Raw genomic sequence first — 19,191 nt, 5'->3', positions numbered from 1 at the left:
TTTATAATGTGTGTTTTTTGAACTATTCAAAAACATCTCACCTAAGATGTTCCTGGTTACAATATTAAAACCGAAAAATAAAAACGAGCTCTTTTTTGCTCGTAAGAGTAACGAATTATTGTTTTAAATTCTAACAATGCGCAGATGTCTGCAATATAAAAAATAACCGAAGTTTCTACCCTTTTATTACTCTATGTATAGAACATAGAAAGTATATCCTCTTCAAAATACTCTCAAAGAGAACAACAGAGGATAAGATTTTTGAAGTATGTAGTATCACAGGCACTCAGCGAGAGCAATTAGAGACAAACTCTTCTCTGGTTCTAACGAGTTCTTGAGCTGTTTCGGAAAACACCTAACCCAACATGTTTTTGATTACAATACCAAAGCCAAAAATAGAAAACTTCTTTCACTTTTAAAACGAAGAGACAATTTTTCTACGCAACAAAAATTGTTCATGTTTCTCGTATTTTAGTACGAAAAACAAGATTTTTGAAGTAAGTGATAGCATTGACTTGCAGACTGAGCAATTAGAGACGGTTTCTTTTCTGTTACCAATGATCAAACTCCCAGAGGAAATATAAGCGATAACAGAAAAGAATACTGTGAAAAAAATCTTTAGATGAAATAAGTTATAAATTTAGGAAACAATGAACGTAAAATTTTTCAAATAAATTAACTCTTTTTATGTAACTGAATTGAATTACAGGTCATTTCAAGAACTTTATGCTTCCCAATGGTATACAGATATACCTATATCGTGGGCTCGTGAAATTAGAGGGGGGGGGGCAGGGAGAAGTTTGCACCTACCTCTGCTAAGATTTTTTCTGTCCCAATAGATTTCAAAATACCTTTTTTTTGGATTTCCATGGAGAAATATCCTTTTTGGGTATTTTCATTGAAAAATCAAAAAATAAATCCGACCCCCCCCCCCCTCCCCGATTTACAAACATTATTTTATTTTTCCAATCCTGATATTTTCTTATAAATAAAATTTACACATAACTTTTTATTGAGAACTTCAGTTCTCAATAAAAGTTCTGCGTGCCATCTATACAAATACAGAATTGACCATAACTAATCTAATACTAAAACGTTCAAATATTAATGGCTTATTATTCAGTCAATTTAAAGTCTACTCGCCTGCTGTTTGATAAAACGCATAAGTCTCAGATGCCAAATCAATTCACAACATAAAACATGACACAAATGACAAAAAATAATACACTGCTTGTTTTAACTATACAGTGCATGCAGAGAAATAAAAAGATTGTATTTCTTCCCATATGTTTGAGCAATGAGTGTTTGTTTAAAGATGTGCTAGTATGCCAATGTATCAGGAATTTAAACAAGAGCTAAGAGCTCATATGGCACTTGTGACGAGGTCGGAAGAGCCGAGAGCTCATATGGTACGAGGTCGGAAGAGCCAAGAGCTCATTTGGACGAGGTCGGAAGAGCCGAGAGCTCATATGGTACGAGGTCGGAAGAGCCAAGAGCCAAGAGCTCATTTGGCACTTGTGAGAAGGTCAGAACCTAAAGTTAAACTTTATAGCACAAGATCCTTCTAAATATCAAATTTCATTAAGATCTGGTCACCCTTTCGTAAGTTACAAATACCTCAATTTTCAAAATTAACTCCCCCCTCCCAATTCCACCAAAGAGAGCAGATCCGGTCCAGTTATGTCAGTCACGTATCTTAGACAGGTTTCTATTCTTCCCATCCAGTTTCATCCTGATCTCACCGCTTTAAGTATTTTCTAAGATTTCCGGTCCCCCCAACTGCCCCCCCCCCATTACGTTTGATCCGGTTGAGATTTAAAATAAGATATCAGAGTTACGAGGTCCTTCTAAATATGAAGTTTCATGAAGATCCGATCACTCCTTCGTAAGTTAAAAATACGTTATTTTTCTTATTTTTCAGAATTACCCCCCCCCCCCCCGCAATTGAGCGGATCCGTTCCAATTATGTAAATTACGTATGCAAGACTTTTGCTTATTTTTCCAACCAAGTTTCATCCCAATCCCTCCAATCTAAGCGTTTCCCATCATTTTAGGTCTCCCCACCCCAAACTTCCCCCAATGTCACCAGATCCGGTCAGGATTTAAAATAAGAGCTTTGAACCACGATATCCTTCTAAAAATCAAATTTCATGGAGATCCAATCACCCGTTCGTAAGTTAAAAATACCTCATTTTTTCTAATTTTTCAGAATTAACCCCCCCCCCCCCCAACTACCCAAAAGAGAGCGGATCCGTTCCGTTTATGTCAATCATCTATCTAGGACTTGTGTTTATTTTTCCCACCATGTTTCATCCCGATCCCTCCACTCTAAGTGTTTTCCAAGTTTTAGGTTCCCCCTCCCAACTCCCCGCCCCCATCACAAGATCTGGTCGGGATTTAAAATAAGAGCTCTAAGACACGATATCCTTCTAAACATCAAATTTCATTGAGATCCGATCACCCGTTCGCAAGTTGAAAATACCTCATTTTTCTAATTTTTAAGACTTACTCCCCCCCCCCCAACTACCCCAAAGAGAACAAATAAGTTCCGATTATGTCAATCATGTATCTAGGACTTGCGCTTATTTTTCCCATCAAGTTTCATCCCGATCCCTCTACTCTAAGTGTTTTCCAAGATTTTAGGTTTCCCCCCTCCAACTCCCCCCAATGTCATCAGACCCAGTCGGGATTTAAAATAAGAGCTCTGAGACACAATATCATTCCAAACATCAAATTTCATTAAGATCCAATCACCCGCTCATAAGTTAAAAATACTTCATTTTTTCTATTTTTCCGAATTAACCGGCCCCTACTCCCCCCCCCCCCAGATGGTCAAATCGGGAAAACGACTATTTCTAATTTAATCTGGTCCGGTCCCTGATACGCTTGCCAAATTTCATCGTCCTAGCTTACCTGGAAGTGCCTAAAGTAGCAAAACCGAGACTTTAGGTTTTCCCCCTCCGACTCCCCCCAATGTCATCAGATCCGGTCGGGATTTAAAATAAGAGCTCTAAGACACAATATCATTCCAAACATGAAATTTCATTAAGATCCAAATACCCGCTGATAAGTTAAAAATACTTCATTTTTTCTATTTTTTGCGAATTAACCGGGCCCCCACTCCCCCCCAGATGGTCAAATCGGGAAAACGACTATTTCTAATTTAATCTGGTGCGGTCCCTGATACGCTTGCCAAATTTCATCGTCCTAGCTTACCTGGAAGTGCCTAAAGTAGCAAAACCGGGACAGACCGACAGACCGACAGACAGACAGACCGACAGAATTGGCGACTGCTATATGTCACTTGGTTAATACCAAGTGCCATAAAAACGGGGTTAATCGAAAAGGCTTCTCACCGGCTAATGTAAGACTTCTTAGAATAATTGGAGGGGAAAACGGATAATAATCTTTTATAGTAATGTTATAAATAACATATAAAGTAACATATACAAATTTAATTTTTTTTTATGTTGATTAAAACCAAGTCTTTGGTTTTAATCCGAGTTTTTGGATTAACTTGAATGGTTAACATGTATTGATTCAGAGATTTTGGCTTTCTGTTGGATTTAGCAGAGAAACCAAAAAACAAGTTTTGGGTTTGAAACCAAAAAAAAGTTTCTTAAATTACACCGGACATGAAGATTACACATATATTGAGTCTCATAATAACAACAGGAACATTACGGCATACTCAGGACTTGGCTCTTGACGATGAAACCGACAAAAGCAAAATTCAGAAAACTGTTTCGTAACGTGTCAGACAACAGAAAACCTGTGGACGACAAGAAAATTCTGGCATAATCAGGATTTGGCTCCTGACAATTAAAGCGACAGTATCAAAAATTCTGAAACAGTTTCTTAATTTATCAGACAACAGAAAACCTGTGAACGACAAAATTGAGGCATACTCAGGGTTTGGCTACCGACGGTCAAAGCGACAATAACGAAAATCCAGAAATAGTTCCGTAATGTGTCAGACAACAGAAAACCTCTGGATAAAATCAGCTTGTAATTGTTGAAATTTAGCTATATGAAACTTGCATAAAATTTTTCTTTTTGAATGCTAATTAGAAGTATTTTTATACGTATGGGTGCAATTCCAGATAGGTATTGTAAGAAAGATCCACCTGCAATCTCACATGAATCGAACAAGGTTTGCATACATTTTACGTTACCTTAACCAAGAGGTTTTTTTTTTGTTTTTTTAAACTGAGTTAACAAAAAAGAAAGGTCCCTTTAGGGCACTGTTTCCGAGGGCCTCGATAATTCAAAGCCTTCGTAAACAATTCCGGGGTCTGTGCCTTAATTAAATCCTTCTAGCCAAAGATGATGCAAATGGCCTCACGCCTGTTGTGTAAGATAAATAAACCCGCGTCTTTAAAGGATGAGTGTAAGGCATTAGTGCTTCAAAAATAATCCTAAGAGCTCTGTTTTAAAAGGTTTTATCCTAGATTGATTCTGTGTCCACTACTGCCACCTCCCCCCAAACAAATATTGAAAATAACCCAATTTCGTCAATAGTGTCTTATATTTTTCTCAAAGTTTGGGGTATTTTTAGCGCTTCAAAAACAATGAGAAGAGCTCAATTTTAATCAGTCTTATTCTAAATTGATTCTATGACCGCCATCGCCCTCAATCACCAAAAATATCGAAAATTGTCCGATCCTTTCAATAGTTTCTTATACTTTCTGTAAAGTTAGAGGTTTTTTCACATTTGAATTTGTTTCAAATATTATAGCTTAAGCGTATGCTAGTTCAAATACTACTTAACTTAGTACTATGTACTACGCACCAGAAAAAAGCCAAAAAACTAACCCATACGGAAGTTTTTACGTACTTTTCTCTTTCTAATCTTCGAGCAGAAGATTATTCTTGCAAAACGTTAAAAACCGTGCTTTCGCCGTCTAGCTAAATGACAAAATTGTCAGATACACACCCTTTAATATGCGGTATGATAATATCGCATATTACGCATATATACGAAAGGTGGAAAACACGCCCCAAGCGACAAGATTTTAGTGTTAAGTTATAGATTACTGATTCTAACCAACAAAGTAACTATCTCAGAGCCAAGGATGGATTTTATATTCCAGTTGAATCGTAACCCTGGTTATACTCTTGGTTTCACTTATGCGCGTGAATATCCAGGCAAAAGAAGTAGTAGGACTGAAGCGCCCTTCCCCAGATGACTCGCGTTACAAAAAACTGCCCCAAATATTATTAGAAACTCGGTGTTTGGGCAACTCTATTTGGATTCACGACAAAAAAGGATGGAAATTGTCAATATGCTAATTTAAAATGGGTTTTTACTTAATTGTTGTGAATTGGATGAATTTTGTTCAACGTTTTCGTACAATACGAATTGAAAACAAGACAAAATAGGCAAAATATTGCTGCTACGACCCAAACTCATCGCAGCACCAAGTCACGTAAGGTTATCACGTAGCTACCTACGCTTCTCCTCCATCCCAATCTATTCAGAGCCCTGCTCTTCGCTTTCTCCCAGGAGTTTCCTGGGTCTCCCAGTATTTTTTGGCCTCAGATGGCCTGCCAAAAAGCACGATTACCAAATCATCCTCCAGTCAACAGATTCCAAAAATTAGCTGAATCCCTTTACCCTTAACATCTCATTGCAAATGGACTTCTAGGAAAAATCCTAACCACCAAAGCGTTTCGCTTACTATTACTTTGCAGAATCAATGCAACGCCAGGAACAATAGAAGATCAAGTTAATCCTTCGCCGTGATTGAATCAATCAATTGCTTTAGAAACTTCATAGATTAAGGGAGAATTGATAGGAGACAGAAACTGCAATAAAAAGGAGAAAAAGAGGGATGTGGTGTAATGCCTACATAAACCTTTTTTTTCATCCAAGCAACAGGAGAACATCCAGCAAAGCGAAATCCAGCGTTAAAGGACTTAATAAAGTTTACAACGGACAATAAAATTTTACAACGAAAACCTTTACACATCTGTTGGCTGATGGGAAAATCGGCTAGCCTAAACAAACAGGCACTAAGCAGATAGATATCAAAAATAGACTCCTTCGGTAATAAGAGATTGGGTAAAATAAAGATGCCGATTTATGCAAATAACAGGATTTATCAGGCGAACAAAATCCAAAATTATGAGTATCTGGACTTTATCGAATGTAGGAAATGGTCAGACAGCCCGTACCCCTGTTGGGTGGACGGAGGGAGTTGATGATGTTCTAGAATATAAAACTTCAAGTACGTTGATTCATTGGTCTTAACCAAGCCTTGGCTCGGGGCGGGGGGGGGGGGGGGGGTGAATCCAGGTTTTAACTTTACCTCTGAAATAAGAAATATTGCAGTGAGACCTAAAAGTGACATTTTATAGTTAAAGCCACATCCCTGGTTATATCTACTACACCTTGTTTCATTTGTCAAAATCAAGAAGTTTACAAATTTTAACGCGTTTTCCCCAAACTTTCCCAGCTGGAGTCCTTTAAACCAATATTGAGGAGAATGGTGCCATTACGCAATAAAAAAAACAAAAAACATATACATTTTAGAAAAAGAAAAAAGTCTTGAGTCAAATCCTATAAGGCTAAAAAAAAACTATTTATTTAGTTCTGCAAGTCTTGAGACGTTGTCTATAATATGAAAAATAGACACAAAATTACGTCCAGTTGACGTGTTTGCACGAAATAAAACAAATTTATTCCTTAAATTAGTTTTTTTTGTCATCGCCCAATTCATTTCAAAAGTGGCGATTTTTCTAGGCCGATAGGATGAGAAAAAAAAAACAATTTCTATCCGCAAATTTTAAACGTATTTACCATTTTTACTAGTACGATATATGGTGTCTGTTGAAACTAGAATATTTTTTTTTTTCTAAAAAATGTTAGATACTTGCTAGACAATGTTAGACAAAAATTGACATTTTTGCCTCTTCATCATTTGCCACTTTTGAACACATTTGTAAACAAGGACGATGCTGTGAATACAATTGTACCATGAATCAGGAGTCCTTGTTGACAACTAAGGGCAAACCCCAAGCTATGCAAATTTGATACAGAATGTTTCTTCTCAGCATAAAATTAGTGTTCCCTCACAATATATTCCTTTCACAAAGTGTTGGGAATGGGAAATTCAAGCTAAATAAATTTTTAAATAGGTTTTTCGAAATAAAATCACGTAGTCTTTATGTCATTACTTAAAATAGCAGCATTTCAACACACAAATTAAGCAGGAAAAAGAGCACGTGGAAGAGGATAATCTTCAAGGGACCATCTTATAGACTATCATAAGTAAAAAAGGGCAATAATATTTTTTTTCTTAACTTCTCATTAGCCAAATCACATTGTGTACAAGGATTAAAGAATTCATTAAATTAGTCTCTGAAAGCAAAGTAAAATCTTTACAAACGATAATATGATAAAACTTTCACTTAAGTAAGACAATTAAGACAGTGGCGTAAACGAACTATAAGAAAGGAGCGACCCGGCTCAATTGTAACAGAAACTGTAAAAAAGCGGAATTTTGATACCAACAGATATCTCAAAAGAATTGGAGTTTTATGCTGATTTCGATTATATAAGTTTCATTAAGTTTAATCTTGCCCATCAAAGTTTACGAGCCTGAGAAACTTTCTCTGGTTCTTGAAAAAAAGTGAAAACAGTCACTGAAAGTCATGAAATTTTAATGAAAATCAAACCACCAGATTCAGCGTGTCATAGAACCCTACTGTAGAGGTTTCAAGCGCCTATCTGAAAAAATGTGGAATTTTGTATTTTTTGCCATAAGAACGATTACGGATGTGTGTTTATTTGTTGTTGTTTTTTCAGGGGTGATGGTATCGACCCAGTGGTCCTCGAATATTGCAAGAGAGGTCATTCGAACGGAAATTAAAAGTTATAGTGCCTTTTTATGTGCCCAAAAAATGGAGGGCAACTAGGCCCTCCCATGCCCGTTCTTTCTCAAAAATCGTCCAATCAAAATTCTGAGATAAAAATTTTGTTCAGCATGGTTGAAAGGCCGAATAACTATGCCTTTAGGGGTATCATGACCCTCTCACAGCCCCATGAGAAAGATCATTAAGTTACAAAATTTGTCCACTGTTTACGTGTAGCATTTGTTATTTGGAAGTATGCATAAATTTTTCGAGGGAGGGGGAGGATCATCTGCTGGTGCGGTTTTCTACGGCGATAATTTTCCATGGAAAGGGAAGTTTCCAGGGGGTGAATTTTTCAGACGAAATTTTATACTGGAGGAATTTACCTGAGTTCGTAAATGAAATTCTTCTTGTCTTGCTTTCTCATTGCCGCCTCAATTTTAAGCGTGGAGATATTAAGGGTAATTATCAGGGGAAAATTTTCACTAAGAAATAATTGTCTAGAGAATAAATCCTGGGGGAGGAAGGATTTTTTCCGTGAAAGAGTTGATAGATTCCCTGGAATTATTTAAAAGACGATCAGAAATTAAATAAAAAACAAGTTTTTTCAACTGAAAGTAAGGAGCAACATTAAAACTTAAAACGAACAGAAAATATTACGTGTATGAGGGGGGCTCTTTCAAAACACCTCGCTCTTTACGCTAAAGTTTGAATTCTGTCCCAATTCTTTAAGCACCGACTTCTGAAATACCATGTTCGTTTAATTAGAACAATAATGAGACCTGTACATCCTGTACAGATTGCTTTGCTTGTTTTAAGCCATTCAGATTAAGGTGTATTACTTCAGCCTCAGCCAACTGTTTTTAATGCCCAAATTCTTTACAGAAAAGACGACTGTCAATATGTGGTCAAACCTTAAAAACTAAAATAAACTAAAGTCACTACCGTCCTTTAGAAAGAAGAGATACATAACTGACACCTGAAAGGGTTATAAATGAAAAGAAAACGTATTGAAAAACATATGAAAAAGGAGAATGCTCACCCCAAACATTGCACGCAAGTCAGGGTCTCTAAATCTGAAGGGTATGTTAGATACATGGAGTCGTTTTGGTATATCAACTTTTCCACCAGGTGTTGGACTTGAACTAGCTGCGGTTGTATTCGGTGTTGCACCAGGACTTGCCATCTGAGCTTGAGTCTGACCAGACATTGCCAGGGCAAAGGCAAGAGGGTTGGTTAAGGAGGCTAAGTTAGCTTGTGCTTGGGCAACAGCGGCAGCTTGACTCTCCGCATCACTGTCTGTCGTCTGTCAAGAAAAATAGGAAAGGTACACAAAGATATTCATAAAATGATTGTGTAGATGTTCTACACAGTCATGAAATAAATGATCCATCAATTGAATGGAGAACACGACCAGCGCGCAACACAAAAACATGAATTGGAATCACACTGTTACTCATAGGATTAATTTTTGGATGTATATTAAATAAACAGTCTCTGCCAAATTTATTCAATTCAGTTCTCAAAACAAATCAAAAGCTCTGAATAGTTTACAGTTAACTTGCAGATATTGATAGTTTTATTTAATTGATACTTAACACACACAAAAGTAGAAAGTTTGTACCAGATTTTGAGCAAAAAAACTGATTTAAGAGTATGCAAATATGAATTAGAAGCATAAGTTTTGTCCCAAAAGTTATGAATAACTATACAGAAAACACTTAACTCCTATCTAGTTTGCTATGCATTTCGATTTAGTTAAGATTGTTGGCTCCGAGCCTAATGTGGCTTAGTGCTACGATGAGCTGTCAGTAGTAGCAGAAGTACTGGCTCCAAATCATAATTAAGAAAGAGAATACCAGAACTGATGCAAAAAAACATCCATGGTCCCAATGAAAATAAGGCTTAGAAGGACATAGTTAATATTAGAGAAGATATTAAGATAAGAAAAACGCCCAGTGCCTATCTAGTTTAACACAGTTAATATTAAAAAAGATATTAAGCTAAGAAAAACGTTCAGTGCCTATCTAGTTTATAGGGTTAATCTTTCAAAAAGACTTCAAGCACTTGGTTCGGTTCAATTGAAATAGCAATCTTTCAACTGCTCTTTGAGTTTTGAACATTAAGAGTCGGAATGGGTAGCTCTGGGCTATAAAGTAGATTTGGTAGCAATTCCAATTAAAATTATCTCGGCAAACTACGACAAACTAATGGCAAACTATTTACTAAAAAAAATTGAAGCATTCTGCGTCACCTATGGCAAAATTTTTTTTTTAACAAAAAAAGTTTAACTAAAATATAATCATCTCTATAGTCACTATGCAAATATGGAGAACAAGGACAACACTAGTCTCACAAGGAATAAGTTCCAGAGACTTTTGAAACAAATGTCCAATCTACCAAGCTTGATCTTGGAAAAGAATTTAAAGCCCCTATTAGTATGTATATCTAATTTAATTCCTAAAATCACATTTCGTATATACAAAAATAAGTTACGATGTCTACACGGGGCTTGATGCAAAAAAAAATCGATAATCTGTATACACATTTTAATGTTGTATTATTGTTGTTCGCTTACTGCTTTGGGTGTAGGATGAAGTGCGTAGGCTGATATTGTAGGCTGATGAGGCTAAAGATGGGTAAAGAGGTGCTACAGTACATACTAAACTCAGAGCAAGAGAAGTGTTAAAAAGTAAGAGGGGTTACAAGCACAAAGATAGATCAACTGACGACAGTGAGACCATGCCTTGTCCTAATTAGGCCATGTCTTCATTAAGGCTTTTTCAGGCGAAGTTTACCCGTGCTTTTTACTTTTTCAGGTAGCCCCAGTCTCCATTGGTACTTCTTAAGGCTCAAAAAGTCCAATAAGGCGCATTTGAAGTGGCTTTTTTTAAAAAGAAAAGTCTACTTTCGATGAACAAAAAGCTGTTTTTACTCGGCCAACTTCGCCTGAAAAGGCCGTAATAAAGACAGTGTTTTACCCAAGGCTCTAAGTTTGCATAAGCATGCTTGAACTGGCCCATACAATAAAAATTATTAATTGTCGGTAACAAAGCATGAAATTATTATTTGCTGCTCCCGGATGCTTGAAAACCTCAAACTATGGTTGTCTCAAGGTTGTGCTGAACACACCAAGTATTTTCCGCATAAATGACACTTTCTGTTTTTTTTTTTTTTTTTTTTTTTTTTGATTGATAACCAAAACTTAAATGATGCATTTTCATCCATAATCAAAAGATAGATTTGTAATAAATATGTGAATTATGTTGATAGTAATAATTATAATAAAAACGGAAAATTATTCTTAATTAAAAGCGTAGAAAACTAAAGAACGATAAGGATAAAGAGAGATTTAAAATTGTATAGAAAAAACTAGACTCCTTCTTAGGCTTGCCTATATGAAGCCAGCGTAACTTACTTTGTCTTGTTAGTGCGCATTTAAAACAATACGGAAAAAAAGTAGACATATACTGTCTTTAATTCTTTACTTTAAATAAGACTGCCCGTAGAAATTTCTCCACAGTAGGGGAAGGACTTAGGGATTTATTCATGAACCATGAAGGATTTTTCCCTTCTTCAAATTAAAGGTTGAAAGTTCTTCCCAGCTAAAAATGCCCCTCCCTACTCCCCTGTGACGCCCAGGACGTCAAGAAAAATAGTTTGAACGACCAATTTTGCTGGTTTGTCTCTCACACTGAAAATGGAGATATCGAAGTTGATACCCCTTTCAAAGCCGCAATTTTTTTCCAAATGCTTAAATAATGGACAACCAAACTTTCCTTGTACGAAGAATCCCTTTTGCTTAATGGCATAAAATCAAATTTATCAAGAAAATAAAATCATAAAGAATTTTGGCTCTCTGCATGTGTTTAATCAGATAAATAAACAGATTAACGAATGGAAACGATGTTGATCGATCAAAGTCATCATCGATATAATCAGTCTCTGTATCATTTACCACTCATCGGACTATACACTACATTTCCAAGATATTGCCTAGAAGAATAGATCTTCTCAGTTTTGATAAATGAATTCTTAGAATTCCCTGCTTGCCCCAGCTCTGACGCTAATAGTTCCCCATTGTGATATACCAGTTCTCGCTTAATTACACTCGGGGAAAATATCTAAGGAAAAGTTTGAAAAAGGGAGTGACAAAAGAATTTCAATAAAGATTTCAGCCTCATCTGTGTTGATTTTCGAGGTTCACTCAAAAAAGAAACAACATGTCAGTTAAACAAAGTCAGCTAATACGAAATGCTCATCATTCCATGGAATTAGGAATGATCAAGTTCAAACATCAATCAAAGCAACATCTTTATAATTTATACCTTATCGTCCAAAAAAATGCTAATTTAAGCTAATTTTAATTTTTTACTTTCAACACGCACAAAAAATGGACAAATTATAATTAATAAAATTAAGTTTCAATTTTTTGTTCATTTTGATGGTAACGCAGGGCCCGATTGGATCGAATCGTTCCAATTACCCTTGATCCGGCCCAGTCCAGAAGTTCCAATTTCATTTCAATCCTTCATTATGACGTTTTCTCACCCTACCCGTGGACGACCTGCTTTTCGGTATTGGCACTGCTAACGCAACTTACACACACAATAACAACAAAGCAGCCAAGCAACCAAGCTGTACGTGTTTATGTACTTCCAGTAAAGTACATAAATAAGTACATAAATACATAATATATATTACATAAATTCATAATATAGTACATAAATACATAGTATAGTACACAGTACATAAATAAGTACATAGTTCCGGTAAAGTACATAAATAAAGTACATAAATAAATAAGTACATAAACACGTATATTAGGATTAAATTTGATCTCTGTTTGCTCATAACTACAACATTAACCATTAATTCACCGTACTTTAGTTATTTTAATTAAAATTTGTCATCTGCGGTAGGACGAAGCTGTCACATATCTTGGCATCAACTCAAGATAGAATTCTAGTTAACACTCCCAATGATCCAAATCACATATTCTAAGGATCGGCACATCCATTTTTTTAAGAATTGTCTCTTGGATTGTCAAGAATTCGGCAAGGACATTCTAGTAAATCTATCTATCAAAGTTTGAGCTAATTCTCTCTTTGTGCCATAAGATTCAGGGTCTTTTCTTAAAATTAAGATTAAACTATAAATAAATGGTTCTCAACTAACTTATCTATCTATATATATAAAAATAAGTTGTTAGTGTTGACTGACGTCATGCATGTTTGTCGACTGACGTCATTATAAGGATTGAGCATTATGCCGTCATGAAGTTGTTTGTCGATTCACGTCATGTTTGTCGACTGACGAAATAACAGACCGGGACACAAATGACGACCGGGACACTGTCAACTGTCAGTAAAAATAATTCTTTTGGTCGGATAAGTAATCTTCGAACATCTGGAAAATAGCCTATAAGATTGAATATACATCTCCAGCTGTAACGCTGTGCTGATAACACACAGTTCTTGTGTATATAGCATCAGAAATCTGAGGAAACATCGCATTAGAATCTGGATAAAAATCCTACGAGATTCTGGAAAAAAAAGCCGTAACGAGATTCAATCAATGACTCTCGTTACACGGGAGTTAACTGAATATAATCCTTATCTCTCCAGAAATGTAGACATGAAAAATAACAGAGGAAAATCTAGGATATGTTTAACAAGACAAAGTCCATGAGTCTGTTGAAAGGGCGAAGCTTATTGTATACGATTCTTATCCATGTAGATTTGAACATATAGGAAAAAACTATTAATCTGGAAAAAAAGCAATGAAGAATTCAATCTATGAATATTGTTCCAGGCTAGAGTTAAATTAAACCCTCGTTATGTACATCCTCGTCAATATACAGGTTTCTGCAAAATGACCAAAAACAGCCAAACAAAGTCAGGAAGAAGAATTATAAGATTAAATTTATTGATCCTGTTGCAGTTTGAAGCTGATAGTACAGAAGACTTAATAATAAAGAATTAATCCATAGCATTGGCTTTTATTCCAATAGACCTAATCAGGGCAACATATAATACAAACAGATTCAACTTCTTAACCTCCATAGCCCCGTGACCTCCATAACCCTATAAACTCCATAGCCCCATAGCCTCCCTTACTCAATAACCTCCATAACCACCTGAAGAAGGTGTTTTCGAAAACCCCACTGCCTTTTTATGACGTACAAATAACAGTTTAAATAGGGATAAATCATTTTATTATAAAGCCAAAAACAATGATAAAAATGCTGGATATTTCGGTCATAGATACAGCGACCGTCATCACCAGATAAATTGATGACGGTCCCTGTATATGTGATCGAAATATCCAGAATTTTTATCTTTGTTTTTCACTTTATAATAAAAGGATTTATCCCTGTTTGAACTATTTAAACCCCCTGAACAAGCAATTCAAACCTTTAAATATGTTCTGAATTAAAGAAACAACACATTATAGATGTAGAGGAAAAAAAAAACAGCTTGATTTCGTTAAAAAACAGACGAATGTACTTGATTCAAAGCATAGCTAGAGACAAAAAAAAAAGTCAGACAGAAGACATTTTAATCGTAAAAGGTTTCGACAAGAATTATCCTTATTGTTTCGTTTGTTTTCCACCACCAAAACCTTCCAGAATCGTTTATTTCGTTAAAAGTTGCAGAAAAACAAAACTTCTACTTAAAAAAAAAAAAAATCAGCGATAAAAAGAATATTATCTTTATGACAGTATTAAGCATAATGCTACGGTCTTACTAATTTTTTCAACAAATATTATTCTTGATCAACTGGATATTGATCAAAAATATAATGTTATATTTCTAATTTAACGATACTATTTTTGACCAATTTGTTAGAGCTTCTCAGTAAGACTACTCGTAAGTACAACAGATATAACCAACGACGCTCACGAAGGATATCCCCAACGCCCCTATCAAGTAAGAATATTCTTCAAGCAGAAAAGGCAAACAGTATATTAAATAAATTGTATACACGGTGTTTTACATCAACATAAATTCATAAAAATACACGCTAAATTTAACCAGCTTTCTGTCAAGTATCGCACATGCCTGTCAAGGAACTTATTTGATTCAAGTGCGAATTAAGACATCACTTATATCCAGAACATGCCTTTCAATTAATTTTTTTTTAATAGCCCTTATAAAGAAATTTTACTTTCAACACGCACAAAAAATGGACAAATTATAATTAAAAAAGATTCGTAGTGATAAGTCTACATCGACGGAGTGTATCACCCTAATAACTCAGTCAGGTGCAGAAGTTCGCTGACATAACATCCTAAGCCCACAAGTCGTGGGTTCAAATCCAAAACATGGCAGACTTTTTTCAAATAGATCTTCATTATTATTACTAATTGCTCTTTTGCTAGATTCTCAGTCCCAAAGAATGAAAGGGGGCAACTATTGAACCAGCCAAGGTCAATATCAAATAAAACATGTTCTCTTAGAAATGCGCTTACTGCAGGAATAGAACAAGAGAACACAAAAATATTTTCTTTTCGATTCCATTTTGACTAAAAAAAATTTTTCTTCTTCAAATTTAATAATCTTAGGTACCCAACATTCACAGTATAACCAATTTAATGTTTGGACTTTTAACTGTCCACATGGGCAGCTTTTTGTATTTACCAAAATTTGAATTTATTAAAATGTTTCTTTTCTACAGTTAGTTTGCAAATATCAAATCAAATGGGGAGCTTTTATTTAAAATTCAAGCGGGAGTCAATTCTTCTCTTCAATTTAGTCGACACTAAATAGAACGTGATATATAGTCGAACGTGACCAGCTTCTCTAATGGCTCTTATCTATATTCGGAAATTGATCCATTTCATTTTCAATCTTTACCAAGAAGACATAAACTGCATTGATTGATTAGCTAAAAAATCAGTTTACTACAATAAGTTAAATGGCGTTATTGTGGCTTATCATTACCGTTATGTGGCTTATTCACATGCTTGAAAGGCTGGATTTTTCATTTATTTTCTTTTCTTTTTTTATTCGCTAGATATCAAACATTATTTTATTCTGTAATTTTTTTTCGAGATGTTAGAGGTGGAAAAAATAAGCTAGATATCAAACATTATTTTATTCTGTAATTTTTTTTCGAGATGTTAGAGGTGGAAAAAATAAGCTTAAACCTACTCGCAAAACCAATTGTTATTACTACTCGAAACAAATTTTCTTTTTCTGGGTTCTTTTAAAGCCCATGTAGCATGAAACGATGCGCTCTTTTGACAACAAACATCGTTGTAACTATAAAAATGTTGCACTTGGAGGTCCATGTTAGAACATTCTTGATGACAAGTCCAATAGATTCGTTAAAAATATAGCATATGCAGTCTTTATTAAAGTAATATATTACCACTAAATGATCAGTTTGTTTTTCTTAATGATCATACTTACTAAGCCATACTTTCTGGTTTTCAATGCTAGATTAAAAACAGGAACAAAATAACCGTTTTCAAAGACCTTTTCACCCATTTTAATTCAAAGACGGTAGGGAGGAGAGTAGATTCGGTCGTATGGAGCTACTGGAGGGGGTTGGGGATTCTCCTATGCATACTTACCTAACCATCCTTACTTAGAGGTAAGGAAGCTGGGACTGTTTTGAAAAATTTTTCATTTTAGTTGTATTGATGTATGTTGTTATAAGTTTTTCTTCTTATATATTTATGTCTTGCTGAAGACGACCCTGGGACATAGGACCAAAATATTCATTCTAATTAGTTTCCCATGGTCTTGTGAATAGAAATCCTTATTGTTCTTCTTGTTTTTGGTGTTTGTGATTTAACATAGTGTTTCACCTTATGAGTTGGAGTTTCAACCCACGAATCATCCCTCCCCTCTCACGTGGTTGTAGTGTTGTATTTATTTTTTCTTTAATTTTACGATCTTGCACTGATGTCACTCTTACTTAGGAGGACAGAAAAAAGGAATTGAGTCAAAATAGCTTACAGGTTGGTTCATGTGACTTGTATCAACTGTGATGTTGTCTTTTATAGTTGTATCTGCTTTCAAAACACCGTTCTCCATTTTAATGTTTAACATAGTGTTTGTAGTTCCGTCAGCATTTGTTGAAGTACCAAACTGCTGGAAAGGATTTTGGACGGGCAGCCCTGTTTGTACCATTTGCTGAAAAAGAAAAATATCTCATTTGCTGGATGTAAGCAGGCCGAATCACATGAGGCTCAAACACCGTTTTTTCTTCTTTTAAGGCAAAATTGGTACCACTCCAATTCTTTTTTTAATAAACTGAAATAATGACTAAAACAAAAAAGAAATGGAACATCTTTTTCTGACAGTAGGGGCAAAACCAAATTTTCTAAATACGAAATTCATTTTTGACCACAATTCGAATCAGAAACAAGCAGATTGCAAAGCTTGAATATACTTACAATACAATCTTTTTAACAACAACTTTCATAAATTAAACTGAATTTATCAAAGCGTAAAAAAAATTGCCTGCCGCAAATTCAACTAAAAAGAAAAGGATAAGAAACATTAAATTTCTCGACAAGGTATTTGCAGACAGGAAGGAGAATGTTTTCGGCTTAGAAATAGCGTTGGATAGTGAGAACTATAGCGATAAACTACGAAAAGTTACTCCCGACATTAGAAATTATCTACAAAATGCCTCATATTAAGTGAGACGTTAGCTTTGAACATATATCTAAAACTGAAACTCGATTCGAGAGAAATCGGGTGTCTAAGTATGCATTCGCAGATAAAAAAAATTCAACATATAACACACTGATATCTTTTATTTTCATCTTGAAAATGGTTTGTTCAAACTTTATCTCCCAAAGAGATGCAGACAGATATGCTACTAAATTTGAACAAAACGTTTTTTTATTAAATTTCTTTCCAAATTTTAAACATCAAAATTGTAAAATTTCAAGAAATATTTTGTCCAAACAAACAGAGATTTAAGTGCCAACGTTGACGACACGTTCAAAAGTTGTACCAAAGTTCACGACATAAGGTCTCATATCAGTGACTTTAAGCTAGAAAATACAGTTCAATAAAATGTTTTACTTTTGAAGGAAAAACCAAGCCTTAAAAAAAAAAAATTCCCCAAGTAAAAAGCAATAGGTTCACACAAATCCAATTATCTAGATGAAAGTTAAGAATAAGTAGGAAATAGAAACAATTGTCCTCGTAATTTAGTCCAAAGACTGAATTCAATTCTAGTTAACTAAATCAAGTCTTATTTTTCATCTTTCATCTGTAAAGTCACCGAAAACAACTCTTGTTTTTATACTAAGAAGCTGGAAAAACGAGGGGGAAAAAGGATGAACATGTTTTTCTTTTCAATCAACAAAGCAAATACAGCAAGAAAAGTCATAATTCTATTTAGAATGTTTTTCACACACTTTCTGGAAAGCAAATAAGGTAATAATGCTTTTTAGAGAAAGTAGAAAGCTTTGTTTGCTTGTTAGTGGATATCTTCTTTTTTTTTTCTCAGTGCTACTATAAATTTTGTATGGAAGAACTGCATTAATTCGAGATTTTAGTGTCAATCACTAGGTAGTCGATTGACGCTTAACTAAGTACATTGGCAAGAAGATTTCAACAAAATAACGACTAGTGCAAAACTATAGAAAAAAAAATACTATTGCGTTAAATAGTGACATATTAATTTGAAAGCCAAATGTTTTCAAATACTTAAATATATTTGAAATAAGTTTTCCGAATATTTTGGAATATTTGGGATACTCGCAATTGCAGCCACATATATATATATATATATATATATATATATATATATATATATATATATATATATATATATATATATATATATATATATATATATATATATATATATATATATATATATATATATATATATATATATATATATATATATGAAGGCCTTGCCATAAACTAGAGTCTTCATCAATAAAGAACCTTTAATTATAAATTTCTAAAAAAAATTGTTTTAAAATTTTTAATTTAATTTAAGAATTTTAATTTTTAGTTAAATTTTAGAAATTTCAACTTTATTTCAAAATTAACATAAAATCTAAATAAAAAAAAGGCTCAAACAAAGAACCTTTAATTTAAAATAAAACCTACTTTTTAAATTGCTTTTTGATAAACAAGTACTTCCCTATTCAGAATTGCAACAATCATTTTCTACTGAGTGGATTATGCAGTAATTCAACAATTTATTCTAGCTTTTTAAAATAATGTACAATTCTAACTTCTATTTTTTGGCCCAAAGAAAACAAGGAACTAGCCGAAGAAAATGTGATTTTTTGTGGTTTACCTAGCTACAGCATAGCAATCATTTAATAAGTATGAGTATTGCTAACCT

At 34.4% G+C, this 19,191-nt stretch overlaps 1 protein-coding gene across 13 annotated transcripts in view; it reads right to left on the bottom strand.

The window, feature by feature from the left end:
* LOC136039799 (RNA binding protein fox-1 homolog 3-like) overlaps positions 1-19,191 on the bottom strand; it is a 242,340-nt gene that overhangs the window by 61,245 nt on the left and 161,904 nt on the right. For all 13 annotated transcript variants that reach the window (XM_065723687.1, XM_065723688.1, XM_065723691.1 and 10 more), the window contains 2 exons: positions 16,827-17,003; positions 8,900-9,163 (listed from right to left, as the gene is read on the bottom strand). In XM_065723687.1, the coding sequence (XP_065579759.1) occupies positions 8,900-9,163; positions 16,827-17,000 (438 nt within the window). In that variant the 5' untranslated portion in view covers positions 17,001-17,003. The remainder of the gene's footprint in view (positions 1-8,899; positions 9,164-16,826; positions 17,004-19,191) is intronic.

This window comes from Artemia franciscana, chromosome 20 (genome assembly GCF_032884065.1).
Source record: "Artemia franciscana chromosome 20, ASM3288406v1, whole genome shotgun sequence".
In the NCBI taxonomy this organism is placed as follows: domain Eukaryota; kingdom Metazoa; phylum Arthropoda; class Branchiopoda; order Anostraca; family Artemiidae; genus Artemia; species Artemia franciscana.
Note: the sequence above shows the minus strand (reverse complement) of the source record. Positions and strands in the feature narration are given on the sequence as shown.